The sequence below is a fragment of the Maylandia zebra genome, linkage group LG15 (genome assembly GCF_041146795.1).
Source record: "Maylandia zebra isolate NMK-2024a linkage group LG15, Mzebra_GT3a, whole genome shotgun sequence".
In the NCBI taxonomy this organism is placed as follows: Eukaryota; Metazoa; Chordata; class Actinopteri; order Cichliformes; family Cichlidae; genus Maylandia; species Maylandia zebra.
The window spans coordinates 40751929-40772553 of NC_135181.1; the positions used below are offsets into that span (position 1 = coordinate 40751929).

A 20625-nucleotide genomic window follows, 5' to 3' on the forward strand; every position below is an offset into this window, starting at 1 on the left:
ATTTACTCTGCCTTACAGAAACCTGGTTGCAGCAGGATGATTATGTTAGTTTAAATGAATCAACACCCCCGAGTCATTCTAACTACCAGAAACCTCGAAGCACAGGCCGAGGGGGAGGTGTGGCAGCAATTTTTCACACCAGCCTATTAATTAATGAAAGACCCAGACAGACTTAATTCATTTGAAAGCCTGATGCTTAACATTGTCCACCCCAGCTGTGAAACTCAGAAACCAGTCTTACTTGTTATCATCTATCGTCCACCTGGGCCTTACACAGAGTTTCTGTCTGATTTCTCAGACTTTTTATCTGATTTAGTTCTCGGCTCAGATAAAATAATTATTGTGGGTGATTTTAACATCCATGTAGATGCTAAAAATGACAGCCTCAACATGGCATTTAATCTGTTATTAGACTCAATTGACTTCTGTCAAAATGTAAAAGAACCCACCCACCACTTTAATCACACTCTAGATCTTGTTTTAACATATGGCATAGAAACTGAACATTTAACAGTGTTTCCTGAAAACCCTCTCCTGTCTGATCATTTCCTGATAACATTTACATTTACAATAATTGATTACACAGCGGTGGAGAGTAGACTTTATCAAAGTAGATGTCTTTCTGAAAGTGCTGTAACTAAGTTTAAGAATATAATCCACCTACTGTTATCATCTCCAATGCCCTGTACCAACATAGAGCAGACCAGCTATCTGAACGCTACCCCAACAGAGGTCGATTATCTTGTTAATAATTTCACCTCCTCACTACGTACGACTCTGGATACTGTAGCTCCGGTGAAAACTAAGGTCTCTAATCAGAAGTACCTGACTCCGTGGTATAATTCTCAAACACGTACCCTAAAGCAGATGACTCGTAAGCTGGAGAGGAAATGGCGTGTCACAAATTTAGAGGATCATCATTTAGCCTGGAGAAATAGTTTGCTGCTTTATAAGAAAGCCCTCCGCAAAGCCACAACATCTTACTATTCGTCACTGATTGAAGAATAAGAACAACCCCAGGTTTCTCTTCAGCTCTGTAGCCAGGCTGACAAACAGTCAGAGCTCTGTTGAGCCAACCATCCCTTTAACGTTAACTAGTAATGACTTCATGAACTTCTTCACAAATAAAATTTTTATCATTAGAGAAAAATTACCAATAATCATCCCACAGATGTAATATTATCTACAGCTACTCTTAGTACCATTGCTGTTAAGTTTGACTCTTTTTCTCTAATTGATCTTTCTGAGTTAACTTCAATAATTACTTCCTCCAAACCATCAACGTGTCTTTTAGACCCCATTCCTACAAAACTGCTCAAAGAAGTCCTGCCATTAATTAATGCTTCGATCTTAAATATGCTCAACCTATCTCTAATAATCAGCTATGCACCACAGGCCTTCAAGCTGGCTGTAGTTAAACCTTTACTCAAAAAGCATCTCTAGACCCAGCAGCCTTAGCTAATTATAGGCCAATCTCCAACCTTCCTTTCATATCAAACATCATTGAAAGAGTAGTTGTCAAACAGCTAACAGATCATCTGCAGAGGAATGGTTTATTTGAAGAGTTTCAGTCAGGTTCCAGAGCTCATCACAGCACAGAAACAGCTTTAGTGAAGGTTACAAATGATCTTCTTATGGCCTCTGACAGTGGACTCATCTCTGTGCTTGTCCTGCTAGACCTCAGTGCAGCGTTCGATACTGTCGACCATAATATCCTATTAGAGCGATTAGAACATGCTGTAGGTATTACAGGTACTGTGCTGCAGTGGTTTGTATCATATCTATCTAATAGACTCCAGTTTGTGCATGTAAATGGAGAGTCCTCTTCACACACTGAGGTTAATTATGGAGTTCCACAGGGTTCAGTGCTAGGACCAATTCTGTTTACATTATACATGCTTCCCTTAGGCAGCATCATTAGAAGACATAGCATACATTTTCATTGCTATGCAGATGACACCCAGCTCTATCTGTCCATGAAGACAGATCACACACACCACTTAGTTAAACTAGTCTTTTTTAGTAAAGACCTGGATGGCCGCTAACTTTCTGCTTCTTAATTCAGATAAAACTGAGGTTATTGTACTCGGCCCTGAAAAGCTTAGAAATATGGTATCTAACCAGATTCTTACTCTGGATGGCATTACCTTGGCCTCCAGTGACGCTGTGAGGAACCTTGGAGTCATTTTTGACCAGGACATGTCCTTCAATGCACATATTAAACAAATATGTAAGACTGCTTTCTTCCATTTGCACAACATCTCTAAAGTTAGAAATATCCTGTCTCAGAGTGACGCTGAAAAACTAGTTCATGCATTTATTACTTCCAGGCTGGACGACTGTAATTCATTATTATCAGGAAGTCCTAAAAACTCCCTGAAAAGCCTTCAGCTGATCCAAAATGCTGCAGCAAGAGTCCTGACAGGGACTAGAAAGAGAGAGCATATTTCTCCTGTTTTGGCTTCCCTTCATTGGCTTCCTGTTAAATCCAGAATTCAAAATCCTGCTCCTCACATACAACGTCTTAAATAATCAGGCCCCATCTTATCTTAATGACCTTGTAGTACCATATCACCCTATTAGAGCACTTCGCTCTCGCTCTGCAGGCCTACTTGTTGTTCCTAGAGTATTTAAAAGTAGAATGGGAGGCAGAGCCTTCAGTTTTCAGGCCCCTCTTCTGTGGAACCAGCTTCCAGTTTGGATTCGGGAGACAGACACTATCTCTACTTTCAAGATTAGGCTTAAAACTTTCCTTTTTGCTAAAGCATATAGTTAGGGCTGGACCAGGTGACCCTGAATCCTCCCTTAGTTATGCTGCAATAGACGTAGGCTGCCGGGGGATTCCCATGATGCATTGAGTTTTTCCTTTCCAGTCTCCTTTCTCACTCACTATTAGGGGTGCAACGATACACAAAATTCACGGTTCGGTTCGATACTTTGGTGTCACGGTTCGATATTTTTTCGATACAAAAAAAATGTTCATGCCTTTTTAATTTGTCATTTATTAAATTTTCACGGCACATTCCACACCACATCTCTGTGCGTTCATCATTTGTTTGAAGCCAGCTCACCTCCTGCAACTACTTTTCCGAGAATACGTGCTTCTTTTGTGGTTCGGACTCCTTCTGACATTTGTTTGGCGGTGGAGGAACACCAAAGTAATTGCTTAAAGGAGATTCTTCGACATCTTTAAGAGTTCTAAACAAATGTCTGTCCTCCTGAAAATCTTATGTACGCAAACACGCGTTGCAACTTCTTATCTTGTGCACATTTTTTATTTTGACAGCGAATGCGCACCTGCGGACCACTTATGTGCAGCCCTGGTTATTTAGCTCGTCATATTGCAGCCACAGAAATTATTTTGTCCATGAAACCATAAAGCTGTACTTTCTTTTTGCCTTATAGTCTGATTTGTCATAACTTTTCCGTTTTGTGGTAAGCTTTTCTTTGGCTGTCACTTCTTCACCCTGACCTGTCTTATTTGGCTCAGCAGAACTAAAATATATATCCTGCTGCTTTTACACACGCACTCACATAAGCTCAGCGATTCTCTGCGCGATCAACCTCTCACATGTTTAAGCTGCCGGAGATTTCACTTGTCATGTTTGCATAGTAAGCTAACGATTGATAAGACGATGTCAGAGGAATTGGTGCACAAATTATCATCACTCACAGATCAGTGCTGTCGCTCTCTATACACAGTTCGCGCGATTGCAAAGTGAAAGCAAAAAACAAGCGCAAATTCAAATGCGATTTCAATATGTCACACATATGTCACATATACAACGAGACGGCCTACCTGAAGGAGATTAGGAATCTGGAGAACTGGTGCCAGAGGAACAACCTCCTTCTAAACGTCAGTAAGACAAAGGAGCTGATAGTGGACTTCAGCACTAAGCAGGAGAGGAACTACCAGACCCCCGTCATCAACGAGTGCCCAGTGGAGAGAGTGGACAGCTTCAAATACCTCGGAGTTCACATCACGCAGGACCTGTCATGGTCCTGTCACATCAACACCGTGGTGAAAAAGGCCCGACAGCGTCTCTACCACCTCAGACGCTTGAGAGACTTCCAACTGCCCTCCAAGGTGCTCAGGAACTTTTACTCGTGCACCATAGAGAGCATCCTGGCGGGAAACATCTTAACCTGGTTCGGGAACAGCACCATGCAGGACAGACGAGCTCTACAGAGGGTTGTGCGGTCAGCTGAGCGCACCATCCGCTCCGAGCTCCCTGACCTGCACTCAATCTACAGCAGGCGGTGCTGGACCAAGGCCAGGAAGATGGTGAAGGACCTCAGCCATCCCAACAACAGACTGTTCTCTCTGTTGAGGTCAGGAAAGCGATTCCGCTCCCTGAAGACCAACACAGAGAGACTGAGGAGGAGCTTCTTCCCGCAGGCGATACGGTCTCTCAATCACACCACCACACAGTACTGACCCACACATATGGTTCTTACACACACACTGGACTTTCTGGACTTTGGTTTTGCACAACACTGGTCACTATATTCTTCATTTCCGGTTAATACTTGTACAGCTGCTGTTATTGTGTATATATTTATTTATATTTAGATTTCTTCATACATTCTTATATAGTTCTATATTGTGTATTGTGTATTTTGTTGTACAGTTATTTTATTTTCAACTTTAATTTATATATTTTATCTTATTCTTCCCAGTTAAATTTACCCTTCATTCTAATTTGTGTTGTACAGTTATTTCATTTTTAACCTTAATTTATATTTTATTCCTTCCTAGTTAAATTTACCCTTTTTAATTTTTCATATTTATTTCCTATCTTATTCATAGCCTTTCCTTTTTTGTTTTCTTTAGGTCACGAGCAGTTGTCCAAGCATTTCACTACATATCGTACTGTGTATGACTGTGTACATGACAAATAAAATTTGAATTTGAAATTGACAGTGGCTCACCGATGCCAATGACATAATTACCCAGCTACATTTCCGAAAGAATGCAAAAGCATTGACATATATTTTTCCTTCCTACAATAGCCCGACGGGCAGGGCAGAGAGAGATTTTGGTAGCCCGACTGGAAAAATTTTGCAAGCCCTGTATCTGATTGAGAAATCTCTCATCTTTGGAAAAGAGAGTTTATTACAGAGAAATGGCTCTTTCAAAATAAAAGCTCTACTATACGCTTCTTCTGGGCTATATTCTCAGCAGCATATTAAACATATCAGGTCCCCATAAGGAGAATCATGTGCTAACGGCTGTCTAAATGACTCGGGTAAAGTTTGTAGCATGCGTGCTTGTTGTTTTTGTCGGCTTCCACTTGTCTTTGCACTAGGATGATGTCGGAGTAAATGTGCAGTCATATTCGTTGTGTTCCCACTAGTGCTGTCAGCGTAAATCTCGTTGAAATGACGTTAACGCCACAACACAGCAAATCTCCGTTAACGAGCTACCGCGGATCGCCCTGAGCGTGGGGCTGGACGGCCAACACGTTAACGAGCTAACTGCGCTAACACACTAGCTCCCACCCATGTAATTGAGCATTGCATGGCACATCCAACATGCTGTTTTACTTTAGTCCATGACGCGCTTACCTTCAGGGTCATACGTCACATGAAAACCAAAATAGTTCCAAACGCCAGATATGAATGAGGGTGGGGGAGGTTCAATTTGCCATGTTGCAAGGAGAGCTTAACTTCTGTCTGGCTAGCTTGCCCTGCGCTCAGTGAATCTGCACTCGAGTGCAGATCCACTGAGCGCGCAACACAGACAGCATCGTCAGAAGGAAAGTTGATAAAATAAATTAAAAATTTTGTATTGTTCGATACATATGCGTACCGAACCGAAAGCACTGTATCGAACGGTTCAATATCGATACGAATATCGTTGCACCCCTACTCACTATGTGTTAACAGACCTCTCTGCATTGAATCATATCTGTTATTAACCTCTGTCTCTCTTCCACAGCATTTCTTTATCCTGTCTTCCTTCTCTCACCCCAACCGGTCGCAGCAGATGGCCCCGCCCCTCCCTGAGCCTGGTTCTGCCAGAGGTTTCTTCCTGTTAAAAGGGAGTTTTTCCTTCCCACTGTCGCCAAAGTGCTTGCTCATAGGGGGTCATATGACTGTTGGGTTTTTCTCTGTATCTATTATTGTACAATCTACTGTGCAATATAAAGCACATTGAGGCGACTTTTGTTGTGATTTGGCGCTATATAAATAAAATTGAATTGAATTGTTTGTGTGTGTTGTGCTAGGGCAGACCAGTTCATGCATAGCTCGGGACTTTGTGTCAACCACATTATTATTGTGATAAATCTTAAAATCAAACTCATTAAAAATATTAGATATAGTTTAGCAAGTTTAACTCTGTAATTTCATTATTAAATATAAGTTTACAGTAAAGAATTATTTAGTAATAAATGGAGGAATATGAAATTAGGTGGAACCACAGATAAAAGATAAAAGACAAAACCAGCTGGTGAGGGAAGTCTTATTTTTATAAATCTCCACTTGGGCATTATAACAATCACCATGTTGCCTGTTTGGAAATAGACATGAAGAGCAAAGGGAATATTTGACATGGCAGCACCCTGTCGATCCAAAAACACCCTACATCATCTCCTGCTTTATGGTCTTTGTTTACTCTAGCATAATTCATTTTATGTTAAAATTTTTGAAACCATAAACTCAGCTGGTAAGTGTTTAATGAGGTCACACATTATTTCAGTAGTATGTTTGTTTCCTGTAGTTCTTCAGCACAATCAGACTTCTTTTACAGCCAGAGGAGTCGCCCCCTGCTGGCCATTAAAACGAGAAAAGTTTCAGACACTTCCTGCTCTGCCTTGACTTTAACTATGCCCATCATTTATATGCAATTTACGGGTGGAACCAGCGGCTGCAGAGAGGCTCGAAGTGCTTCGATCGTCACTGACCTTCATGCCGAATGTCTCGGTCTCAAGCTTGGACAGGTGGTTTGAATTATCCTCCAGCTCCCTCCTCAGGTGGGAGTTCTCCTTTCGGAGCGCCTCCACCTGGTGGGCCAGCTGGTCGTAGGAAGCCACGGTGTTGGCCATCTTCACACTCTGCAGCGCCTCCTGCAGGAACACACACACATAAGAGGATGGTTAAAAGCTGGAGGCAGGTCTGATGACATCACACAGGCAGCAACTACCTGAAGCTGAACGGGAGGAGTGTGTGAAAGTATGAGTGATAGGTAACTTTGCTTCCTCGCCTCCTCCGGGCAGGACGCTCTTGTTAGATAACATATTATCTAAGTTCTCCTCGGGCTTTTTCCCCTTTCCAGTCAGCTGATCCTGAAACAGCCCGAGCTTCAAATTTTCCACTCAGTCACGTCTCATATTTCTGCATTAGACTTCCGCAGTACTCTTCACAACTGTGTCGCACATAAAACAACCACGTCTCCTAAAAACGGCCTCAAACTCAATTATGTGCAGCTACAAATATCTCATTAAGGAAACATCATTTTTTTACATTTTCTTTTTGATTTTTAAAAAAATGATGTTTAGCACTTTTGAGTTAAAAGATTTAAATCTTTCGCTTCAACAATAATGATTTTCAAGCGGTACAAATAAAGCAAAATGCGTTTGTTTGACTTAAGGGTGTAATTTTCAGTACCTAGAAATAATTACTGGTTCTTTTACTTAAAATGCAAATTTCATTTAAGAATACCTTTTTTTAAAGTACCAATTTAACGTAGTGACTTTAGAGGTAAAGAAAAAACTATATTTCCCATTCTCACACTTCTGTTATTATAAAGTGTCAGAACTGCATTATTTATAAGACAAGAGAAGATAATATATATTGCTGCAGTAACACAAAGGCCAAAAAATAAACATAACCTTTGAACAAATTGCTGAAATAACATAGAGTAGTCTGATGAAATAGATTTATATATTTACATCTCAATGAAAAAGGTTAATTTAGTAATAAAATATATATTAAAAAGTTAGATAGAGAAAAACAGTAAAAGGGCTCTGTGTTTTCTTTTACTGTACCTACACTTTAAGTATGGGTAGGAACTGGTATTAAACATTAATGCCAGTATTTCAAGAAGCTACATTCATAAAAACATTGAGATGTGTGACATGTAAGTGTGCGCACACGTCACTGAAACATCTAAGTTTGAATATTAGGTTAACAAAGGTCTTAAAGGTAGCCTGATATCAGCTCCAACTGCAGGAACACACAAAGAAGAACAGAGGAGTGTTTGGTGACGCAACACAGATAACAAATAAATTGAATAAAAATAAATCTTATTTGAAAGGCACAGATGCCTGAGTGCTTTGAGCTGAGCCCAAGCCTGAGTTTTGTGATCTGCTTCATAAAAATAACCATTTCAGCGACAAATCGGTGCATAAATATTCATCAAAATTCAGGAAATCAAGCTTCTCAAAATTTCCCATGGGAGACCACTGTTTAAAATGTCAGGGGTTTGGGAAAGACAATTATGAGAGTTGTGCATCATGAACACATTTGTGCACAATGCATAGTTAAAATGATGAAGAAACAAATGTTAAAACCAGATGAATGCATGAATGTCACACTGAGGCTCTGTGACAGTTAGGGTCAGAGCTGCACATGCTCAGTGTGGTTTTTAGTCCAAACCAGGGTGTGACCTTCACTGCAGAGAAGTGGCAAACAGAGACGCACACTGCCGTTTGTTTGTGCTGTGTTGTGAATAAACTGACGCTACTGTCCTGCGTCTGGTTCCTATTCAGATGTTTTCAAGGATTTTCTTTTGTCAGGTTTCTGTCCAGCTCAGCAAATGTGGAGTCAGTGCACCAAATGTCACTCCTGCATTCATTATGAGAGGCTGACCTCCTCTTCTCCTCTACTCTCCCTCCTCTGCCTCTCAGGGGATTGTGGGTAAGAGCTGCAGGTCTGAGAGAGGCAGCAGGATCCAGATTTTATTGGATGTGATCTCGTGTTACAGGAAGATTGCAGAGGACTGAGGCTCTGTACCACCCTTTGATTTGATCATGGACCGCATGTGCTGCACTTTGCTTTTTTTATCAATTTATTCACAAAGTAATAACTGTACATTTGGCGAATGGCAGCTTTCACTCTGCTGGTTTTATTAGTGGATGGAATAACAGACAACGGGCTCCTCAAAAGAGAGACACCTCAAATCTGTTAATAATCATTTGTCTCCAAGAAAAGATAGTTTCAGTCAGTTTAGTCGGCAGGGCAGTACATTAGCTTCACCCATGGAGCACAGAAATGCTCATTGTCTCTGACAGTGATGAATGACTCAGCATCCTAATCCAATAAATCTCTCTAAATCCATCTGAGAGCTGAACTCTTGAAGAGTAGCAGAAGCAGCAAAAACCATCATTCTGGTCCTTCATTTAGTTTTTACGAAAAACTTTCTGCTGTAGGAGGCCACAAAGACATCTACAAATCATTACTAAGTAACATACAAATAATATGATAGAAGTTCAGTCACTAAAAAGGTGAATTTTAGCGAGTGACCTAAACCTACCCACATATTATTTGTCTGACATTTCCATTAAGGGAATTAAAGATAATCCAGAGGTCCTTTTCAAAGTACTGCAGCCGAGGTGAAGCACCGCAGCCAGCTGGCCACACCCGCCAGTGTCATCACCCAGCTTTCCATCAAACCTCACGTTATGCCATAAAAAATTTCAATGGGTTAAAAATTATACCCACTGTAAAGTTGGAATAATGGTCACAAAGAAGGAAATTTAGCACTAGGCTATAAACATTTTTTTTCTTTAAATTTGGACATTTTGCGAGTCTCTGGGAATTTACTCGCTGTTGGACACGGCCTCAAGTAGCCATTAGATGAACTACAGTTTTTGGCACTTATACTGACCTATGCTGACAATCGGTGCTGCCATAAGTTGATATCACTCTGATGAACTCCATTAATGTCCATCATCACAACAAGCAAAGCCCAGGTCCGGATCACTCTTTGGGTGTGTTACCTATTTGGATACTGAAACCACTGCACATAGTAATAACTTCAATAACACGCTATAAAAGGAGCTTATTATTATTATTAAATGTCAAAACAAACAAACAAAACAAATCTGTTTGAAAGGAGGCTATTTTGAATCCAAGACGTCACACTTTGTGCTGTTCCTTGATTACTTTGGTTTCTTTGAGTGGAGACATTCAAATTATTGTAACTACACTATCACTAATATTCAATTTGTCACACACAGAGTTTGCCCACAAAAACAAACCAATACAGGTCGTAAGTATAGCAGTCTAAATGTGTGTGAAGGTCCCCAGACAGTACAGACCTGAGCTAGTGTGTGTGAGTGTGTGTGTGTGTGTGTGTGTGTGTGTGTGTGTGTGTGTGTGTGTTCCCCATCAAAGTCCTCGCATATATGGTTATTCCCTTTAACAGGGTAACATGCTCATCTTCACCCCCCTCATTACCATGGTGACAGATTTGCATGGAGCGATGGCTCTTTCTGCCTCCCTTTTCATCTCACACACACACACACACACACACACACACGCACACACGCACACACACACACACACACGCACACACGCACACACACACAGACACGCACTGCCGCAGTCAGTGCAAAGCACTGACTGCAGAAAGAGCTGCTCTGGAGAGGCAGGCCAATCATACAGAGAGTTAACGAGCGCTAACGGACCCCCTGTTAAAGGTACTGTTGCTATGGAAACAACTGATTCGATGCATGTGACCCCAATATGAGTCGACTGCATGAGATGAGAAAGGATGAAATAATCACAGTGAGTAGACAAACCTTTATTAAAAATACAACTAAACCAACAAAAAACTAAACAAACACCTCCGCCAGTAAACCTTAAACCATCACTGCAATGCCAACGCACACACACACACACACACACACACACACACACACACACACACACACACACACACACACACACACACACACACACACACACACACACTAATCCAGTCTTGCTGGATTCGAGGAGAAGGCTGAAAGTCATTAACCTTCACAGAGGCCTGACAGGACTGATGATTGACTCGGAGAGAGAGAGATGCTAAAAGAAAATCCTGTGTCAGCATTTAGACCGCAAGAGAGGAAACAGAAGGAAAGGAGGAAGAAAGAAAGGACGTTTAAGAAAGACCAGTGAGAAAGACACAGAGTAAAGAAAGGAAAGATCAATGACGAATGAAAGACAATGGGAAAATCTAAAAGTCAAAGTCAACCAACCACGTAGTTTAAAAGCAAACACCGAATGATGGGAAATGAGAAACAAAAAGCTTAAAATTAAGCAAAACAGAAAGAAAGAAATACACAGTGAAAAAAATTACTAGAAAGACAAAAGGCAGAAAGAAAAAACCACAGAGTAAGAAAGAATGGAAGGATAAAGGAAAAAGAATAAAGAATAAAAACGATCAAATAACAAACAAACGCTGAAACCTGCTGACATGGTAAAAGCTGCAGCTCAAAAACACATGAATGAATTCAGATGTACGTCATAAATCTTCAGCATCTAAATATTTCCAAACTGAGCCACTTCTGTCTTCACAACACCTGGAGGTGACTGAATGTGACAAAATGTTGCTGATTTTTTATGCTGCACGTAGGAGAGTGCAACATTACGAACACCAGCTGTCCCATTTTCTACAGAGGAAGCGTGTTTGTTAGCTTGTTTCAGTCTAAACAGCTGAAACATGTTGGTTTAATAATACAATCTGGTGCTGATTGAATATGCAACATAAAGTAGTTTTAAACCCGCAGAAAAACACTGACAGGATGCTGGCTCCATTTTCCTCCTCTTTCTTTCACCCTTTCTTTCATGCCTGGAGGATGCGGTTGCCACAGTAACCAGACAGTCCCAGAGGAGACAGAGATGTAGGGAGATGGAGGATGGGAGGATATGGGGGTGGAGCAGGTGGCAGGATTGATCGACTCTCACTTTGTTCACGAATATAAAAATAAAGCAGGTTACAAACCTCGAACTGGGACTTCATGAATAAAAACACATTTTACATCCAAGTGGGTCAAACTCACAGAGGGGAGATTTCTGCACAGAAAGTCTCATTGTTATATATTTACTTGAAATATATTTTACTGTGAAACACTGAAAACGAGTGCTGTTCAGGCCTCTTCAACCCTGATTATGTCTTTTTGATTAACTGTAGATACTTGATGCAAGAAACTGTTGGTTCTTTGTTTTAAATATATTATAAAAAGAGTTCTACATAAACTCATAAAACACTAATAATAATAAGCCTTGCAGTAGTGCTTGTTGTGATTTGGTAAATAACAGATGACTGCAGTGATCGTTGTGTACGCAGCTCAATATCAGTCAAAACAATGACTGAGCTGCACTGATGCAGGTACTGGAGGCTGTGTATGCAGTGCATGATGTTAGTGTACATACTGTGCACCTGTTTAATGACAACAATGAGCTACAGCTAGCTCTTAAATACCTTCATGTTATGTTACTTATGTGTTATGCTAGTGCGCTATCATATGATTTAGTCCTATTGATCGCTTGATATAGTTTGATATATTTTTATGATTAATTAATTAATGACTCAACTGGATCTCAATTTAAAAATGTACCATTAGGTTATGAATATTAGAAAGTTATGTTGACACTGAAGGAATCACTGTTATCAAAAGTTCACCAGGCGAGGCACAGAGAAAGTTTAATAGATAAGAAGAAAAAAATTTATTTTTTATGTCTCTACCATAAAGGGAAGGATGTTTATCAAGTCCTAACAGCTACTAACTGTTAATAAAATGCTGCTCTGACCGGTTGATCAGCTTCAGGTTTGTCACGTGAGGCCTGGAGGAGGAACAGATGGATGGATGATGGATGAAAATTTTGCTCCAGCAAAGCGAGCGCCTCTTTATTAACCACAACAATCAGATACTTCCTGTCAGCAACACCAAACAGCTCTGCTGCTGCTGTTGTTGATGAAATGTGAGACTGAATGGTGGAGGCTGCTACGGAAGAATAAGCGTGAGAGTGAAAAGCATGGAAGCAGATGCTGATCGAAGAGGTGATTGATTTGATGACATAACAGTGAAGCAGTCAGTACAAACAGCTGCTCCTGTTGTGATGAGCAGACTCAGCGACAGGACGAGAGGACGTGTCAGCGAGCAATAACGCAGAAACACGTTCCTCCATCTTTGTTTTATGCTGCAGAAGTCGACCTCCTACAAATGACCTACATTCTCATGCAGGTGAAGCAAATACAGCAACGCAAAACCAGCTGAATGATGCAGCAAATAAATCTGCAGCACTGTTGATTAATCACATTTTTATGAATCTACTTTCATCTGAGCTCAATTTATTTGCGCATTTTGATAAAATTCTTCTTTTGGCTTTTCGTCCTTTTTCTCAAACTGCAAGAACATCTGGAATGCCATGAATCCAACGCTCAATCACAAAAAGTTCCCTCACTGAGAGCAAATAGCAGCAACAGCTTCAATCCCAAACAGATGATGGAATGAAGGTCAAAGGTCAGAGGTGACAGACTAAACTGATGCCCAGTCTGACAGAAAACACTAACCCCTACATAGCATAAGCTCCTCCTCCAACTTTCCAGCTCAGAGATCTGTCTGCGAGTCTCGCTGAGTCCGAGAAACAACGTTGCCAGAGGTCAGATGACCTTTTCCTCTGATTCAAGGAGGAAAATCAACAGAAATATGACAGAACGAAGAGGAAACAGACTGGACGTCAGTGCATGTGCACTGTGCTCATCAATAACAGTTTTGAGTGACTGTCTGAGAGCATATTTAAAGTAAACAGATAAAATCAGCTCTTCACTTTGAGCAAACCAGCTGATCAGCTCACTGATTTCCTTCCTTTGATGCTGGTTTCCCACAGAAAATTATTTTGTCACATTATTATGCAGGGATGCTGCCGTTTCATTAGACTTTTCTTTTGATTTGAAGTGGCAGGCGGCAAACCAGAAGTGGGAATAACCCTGTCATGTGACCTACAGGGTTACAAGCATAATGACTCTGAAAGGCGTTTCAGGCTAAAGGCCGTTCAGAATGATCAAACAAGATTATTCAAAAACAGCAATATGCAGTTATTTTGCTATTCACATGTAAAAATGAAAAATAGATGACTTTGGTGGAGGACACAGGCTCACCCGGCCTGGACCAGCAGTGTTTTTGACCACACAGCCCGTCTCACAAGGACGACTGCAGGAAGTCAGCGAGTGCAGGAGGGGAGTCTAGATGACAGTTGCAGCAGACTCTCAGGCCACAGGCAGCCACGCGGCGAGTGACAAAGAGCTGGAGCTGACATCCAACTGTTGTGTACTACAGAGAGCGCAGCGGGAAGAGACCACGATGCAGAGTCAAAAACAACGAGTAATACTCCGTCCATAGGTCATCGTGGCTTGAGCTGAACTAGACTGTGAGCGACTTTGAGCTTTCAGGCAGGGGCGAAAAAGCATTACTGTAATCATTATAATTAATCATTTGAAGTCAAAAGTCGAATTAGAGCTCAGCTCAAATTCTGGATATGAAATCTGTTTCCTTATAAGATCTTCTGCCCCTTTTTGCCACCTCTGTCTCTTTCTTGTCTGACAGTTATAAATCTGAAATGGATCTTTTTTATTATCTTAATCTTAATAGATTGTTTAATAAGAGTGTTCAGCCTTCCATAACACTTTGGTCTTTAGTTGGTTCATTGTCTTTTAAACTAGTTCACTAAAATAAAATAAAACCCCTCATTTTGTGCATCCTGGGATTTGTAAAACCGTGAAAACAGAGTTCAGCATTTCACTGTAACTTGATGTGCAGCAGAGGCTTCCAGTACGTTTTCTCCTGGTTTATCGGTGTGTTACCTAACACAAACACTGTCATACCCACAACACATGAGGAGCCACTGGTGCAACACTTGGGTAACATAACAGGGGTTTCGTGCACTATAGCTCTGTTTTTGTGTCTTTTAAAGCCTCTGTTTATTTCCTGTAAATGAAAGCTCAATGTTTGTTTCCACTTTTTGGTTGGGGCCCGTGAGCTCGGATATTATGATGAGGACTTTATGATAATCTCTGCGTTCTGTTGTCTTACGTACAATTGGAGGAAAATATTTGGAAACAAATCAGAATTAAGAACATTAAAAAAAGAAAAGGTTCACACAGATTGTGAGACATCAGACTGCGTCTCCTCCTACAGAAGACTGAATGAGACTGACTACATCAACACTCGTGTATTTTGGACCGCTGTCTCTGTCTGCAGTGGTCCTTCTGTCTTTCTTAGTTTTCAGTGTTTTTCATATATTTGTTTATCTATTGATATCTGATCTATTATCTATTTCTGCTTGTATTTTCTGTCTGACTCTGACTCTCAGTCTCTAAACCGGGGGCATCATTGACCCGCTGAGGCTTCTTCACTAATCCTTCTATGCTTATTAAAAAAAGCTTCAGAATGGTCCTTTAAATGCAAACTGACAGCTTTGTTTTGTTATTTTCTGTATTTGAGCTACTTCAAAGTTTTCTTTATTCTCTTTATGTATTCATTTTTTACTGTGAAGGGTGTTTCTGAGCAAACAGAGATGTGAGACAGCAGAGGAGCTGCTGGGAGCCACACCCTCCATCTGTGCCAGCAGCCTCCATCACACTCACTATAACAAAGCTTCAGATCACCAGGAAAAGACGTCTACATACAGAACAAATCCCAGAAAACTGAAGGTACTGTCTCTGTTTCTCATGTGATCAGTCAAACCACTAAAGGGCAATAGCCCCACAGTTTCTCTCACATTATTCTCAATAATGTCTGTGAAGGTTCGCAGTCATCATGGTCGCTGTAGTCTAAGGAACTTGGAAAGAAAAGCGTCTGGACTTCTTTAAGTTTCTCTGAAGACGTTAAGAGAGAAGAAAATGATTCAAAATCCTGTAGAGCACAGCACAGAAATCTTATTAAGCTTGGGGTTTAACTGAGAGCAGTCATGCGCCTTTGTTAGGGTCTCAACAGAACCGTGGGCTGGCTTAAAAAACAACTTGAGTTTTGCTGTGATTTAATCAAAGGAAATATTTTTATGATGAAGGATTTGAAATTATTCATACAGTCAAAGCAGCTACTGAGGATGAGATTTTTACAATAGCTCTCATCATGTAATCCAGCTCTCTCTGATGATGAGGCTGGACACTGGAGAAGCAGAGCAGCTCCTGCAATCATCGCTGTAGAAGGATCACAGCACTGACAGCAGAGATTTATCTGTAAATGTAGAATAAATCCCGCCAGCAGTTTAATACTCACACAATACGTTTCTTAATTTTTTATTTGGTTGTTGTTATTCCTCATTATTCATCCAAAAGTTATAGACCCTCTTAAGCTCTGACCCACTACTGCACTTTATACGCTTGGACTGATTACCACATGGGCAAATGGCCACATACCCAGCACCCTGCAGCCAGTGGAAGCCCACGACAGTTGTTGTATTTCAAATATTTGCATAAAGGGATTTTTGTTTGAATGTTTTCTAAATTGAACAATCTAAGGATTACGACAGAGGTCTAATATTAACTGTTACGGTGATAGTCGTGGAGCATTCAAGGACTACCTGAGACAAGGAAAGTGAGCTGCATCCTCTGACGTACGTGGAGGAAAACAATTCTTAACTGTGGATTAAATTTTGCTAACACATACAGGTGAGACTGCTTAACGAGTATTGTACTGTACATGGTGAATAAAGGACGTAACAATAATTTAACAGGACAAAAGGTAAGTATTACATGTTGTAATTGTGAGCTACCTCACATTTTCCTCTACAACTCTGTGCTTGGTACAAATACCAGACACCCTGTTTACAGAGTAGGCAGGTGGGCCTGTGGCAGGTTTGTGTTCAGGCTCGTGATAAACCGTGATCTCCTTTGTCCTTCCAGGGACACAGATATATACTATTCACTATCTCGATCGGTCTCCTCTTACTTACTGACCTACATCTGCCAAAACAGTATTGTCCCTAACGGTACCTTATTCTTATTCTTTCTATGTGTACATAAAGCTGCAAAGAATGTGGAACAATTACTTCTTCTGATGTTTGAACTTTCATTACATTTGATGTTTCTTATGTTTTTATACTGATTTTATATAATTTGCTATGTGTAATTTTAATAAATGTTAAAGGTCGTAAATACAACTCTGATTAAATGTCCGGCCTAAATTCACACGACAGCATTAAGGTGCCATGAAAGTACCTTTTTTTGCACCTTTTTTTATTCCTTTCAGAATTCTTTCCTGTATATTTCCTGTGAAATATTTTCCCTGAAATGCAAAACTTTCATTCAGTTTTATTAAGAAAAATAGCTCTGCTTTCACTCTTCTTTCTAAGGAAAGTTTAGGTGCTTTATTTATCAGAGCCTGGGCCTATTGATGCTCCCCTTTGCCCAATCCAGCTTGTTCAGTAATCCTGGACCCTCCCCTACACCACACAACAGAAAATACAAACCTACAGCAGCTGCACCCTTCATGTTCACCTTCTGCAGGCCTAATCAATGCAATAAATCATTCAGGAGCATGGCCTGCTTTTCTTCACCAATTCACAGATTATGCATGTGCATTAAAAGGAGCATATATGAAAAACAACCAACATAAAACTTCGATCTGACAGACATAAAAGCAGAAGCAGAGCAGCTCCAGAGGAACAATCACCACCACGTATTTTCTTAAAATCAGCACATTTCAATCACGATGAAGACAAACAATAAACAGAGAAACGCTGAAGAAAGCTGCGACAGCTCCAGCAGAATAAATGAATATTTAACAGTGGGGTGATGCATCCTTAACCAGTGAACCCAGTGAAACCAGCGCATACTGGGGGAGACTGCAGGAGACCTTCAAGGCCCAAAATGATCACCCAACTTAAAAAAACACCTCACAGTAAATTTCCATGTGACTTTCGGCTGAATGAATATCCATAGAGGATTTTCGATTTGATTTTTTGTTTTTACGATAAAACAGATATTTTTTCTACAGGACGTTTTCTTGTTATTCTTGAATCTGACCTCCTTTTTAGCTGCTGCTTCTCTGACGACATCTATGATTCATCAGCTCCTCCATCCTCCTCCATCCATCTGCATGCATGAAGGAGAAAATACAGCCCTCCCTTCCCTTCCCAACCCCATCACCTAATACCCCGCATGAATGATGGATGAAATGAAAACAGGGTGGAGGAAAACAAGAACATTAAAAATCCGACTCAAACCTGAAATCTCCGCCGCAGCTTTTAAAATCCGGACACATCAGCCTCCTCCCGTCTGACCTGCGCTCATCGGCGAGTCTCTTTATGTCTTTATCCGCTGCGTTTAGGAAGAGAACCACATCTAGTCGGACCGAACCGGACCGGGAGAGGACAGGAGGGTCGGTACGGTCGGAAAAAGCCAGATTATAAGGGAATGAGGGGTGAGATGGAAGCGACAAACCGAGGAGCGGTCGGTCCTTACCTCATGACTCTGAGACTCCGAGCAGAGCTGAAGATCACAGAGAGAAGAGAGAGAGGGAGAGAGGGGGGGGGGGGGGGTGGAGGGAGGGAGGAGACAGAGTCGGGGGGGGGGGGGGGGGGGGGGGGGGAGTTATATGGAAATAGAAAAAGGTTTTGTTAAAGACCGCTGAACTCAGTACAAAAGCAAATCATCCTTTTAAAGTTATCCTCACTGTTTACGCACAAATGAACAGACGCATCAGTCTGAGAGGGACACATGAATCACACCTCATTAAATGTGGCTAAAAACAGAGAAAGCTCAGATGATATTCAAATGCATGTGGAATAAAAAATATAAAGTCAAAGCAGTGAGACGGGATCCTTAAGGTGAAGACAAACACATTACATAAAAAAGGAATATCTTTTCATTCACTGTTTGAATCACAGCTGGTTTCTATATAAGTTTCCACTGTGTAAAGTTTTTGTGCTTTAAAGATTTAGTTTGATTGCTGAGAGGTTTTAGTTGTTTAGTTGATTATTTGTTGTGTTTGCGTCCTCCTGTGTTCTTGTTCTTCAGTGTAGTTTGTCTCTGTTCTTTAGGTTAGTTCCTGTTGTACTTTGGTAGCTTGTTGTCTCAGGTGTCCTCTCACCTATTTTTTGTTCCCCTTGTGTCTCCCATTCCCAGTCAGTCCTCACTGTATACGTAGTCCTGCCATTCATAGCTGTAGGTTTGCGTTTCCTGTGCTCCCTGTTTGCCTGTTCGTTGTGTTTTTTGGACTCTAATCAATTGGCTTTGTGTTTCATGGCTCCTGCCTCCTGTGTCTACAGTTATTGCACTCCACACACAACTAACAATGGCAGTTTAGGGAAATCAATCCAACAGCTGTTGGAAAAAAAAGTACACGTAAGACTGCAGAATTAATCAGCCCAACAAGCCAAACTTCACAGTTTCAGGACCAGCAGACTGAAAAACAGCTTTTTTCAGTGCAGCATCAGGCTGTTCAGTACTTACAACAGACCAATTACATGCTCACCACTGTGGAATATTCACCTTATGTGCAATAGCCCCAAACCTAAAACACCTCTGTTATGTCCATTTATTCCACTGCCCACCTGTGCCATCATTTGAGCTGGTATCATTAGATTTTTAATCTCATTTATTGTTTTATGTATGATAGAAGAAAATACAGGATATATATTTCTAGGAATTATATTTTATTCTTATTGTATAAATGTTTATCTTTGTATGCACCAAATACAGCAGTGCTTCTAATTTTGATGCATGTATGTTGTTGCTAATAATGACAATAAAACTTAATATATCTTAAACTTTGAGAATCCAGCTGGTCAGGAAAAGCTTACTCAGCTTACTTTATTGTTTCAAACCAAAATCTTAAAACTGTAGATATAACTGTATAATTCAATAATTTACTCAAATGGTATTTAACCTAACTTATGGCTCTTAAAATGCTAGTTTCTAACGGTAACTAAGCAGCAAGTAAAGACACAAATAACACTGAGAAAAAAATCAACTATACCTAGAAATAATAAATCAATGCTGACTTTTGTTTTAACACAGGACCACAGCCTCCCAGGTGGAATGAACCCAGTGATCTACCACAACCTGCTCCTCGCACATCACCTCAGCCGACTTCTGAAAGCGGCTTTAAAGTGTTTCTGTCAGAAACGCCTGAAGACAAGCAGCTCCTGCTGCAGTCTTTTCCTTCACAGCTGCAGCGTGATTTGAGAATGTGAGGAACGGGAGGTGCACTGATGCTTCTGCACCAAAATAACAAGAATGTTATATGAGAATGTCACACTGTTTATTATAATAATAATTTATTCATAACAAAATAATATTCCTCACATTCATTATGGAGGCTATGTGCTGTGCACAGCATATTTTAATGCAGTACTTGTGATTCATTCTGTTTCTTTAAATTAGAATTAATTAGTTTGTTGTGTTTAGTTCACTTTACAGTCAGGAACTGAATCTCTGCCACTTCCTCCTGCATCCTTTTCCTTCTTGTTCAGAGAAATGTTCACATTGGCTTTGATTGTAGACATTATTTAATAAATCCTTTTATCAGTTTACATGTGTAATTGTAAAGAGCTGATTTTCTTTAGAAACATCGCTAAGACTATAGTATTCTTGAAACCTGCCTCTCTGTCTAAATACAAAACCTAAATTTAGCTGCATTCAGGAAATATCTGATCAAACTGGGCAAAACCTCAAATGCATCAAAC

At 40.6% G+C, this 20625-nt stretch overlaps 1 protein-coding gene across 2 annotated transcripts in view; it reads right to left on the reverse strand.

The window, feature by feature from the left end:
• Positions 1–18422, reverse strand: part of apc2 (APC regulator of WNT signaling pathway 2) — a 45518-nt gene extending 27096 nt beyond the window's left edge. Inside the window, exons 1-2 of one of the 2 annotated variants that reach the window (XM_004561539.3) lie at positions 18401–18422; positions 6909–7070 (exon numbers count right to left, since the gene is read on the reverse strand). In XM_004561539.3, coding sequence (XP_004561596.3) covers positions 6909–7049 — 141 coding nt within the window. In that variant the 5' untranslated portion in view covers positions 7050–7070; positions 18401–18422. The other variant, XM_004561538.5, reaches the window with a different exon arrangement.
• Positions 18423–20625: the final 2203 nt, after the last annotated feature.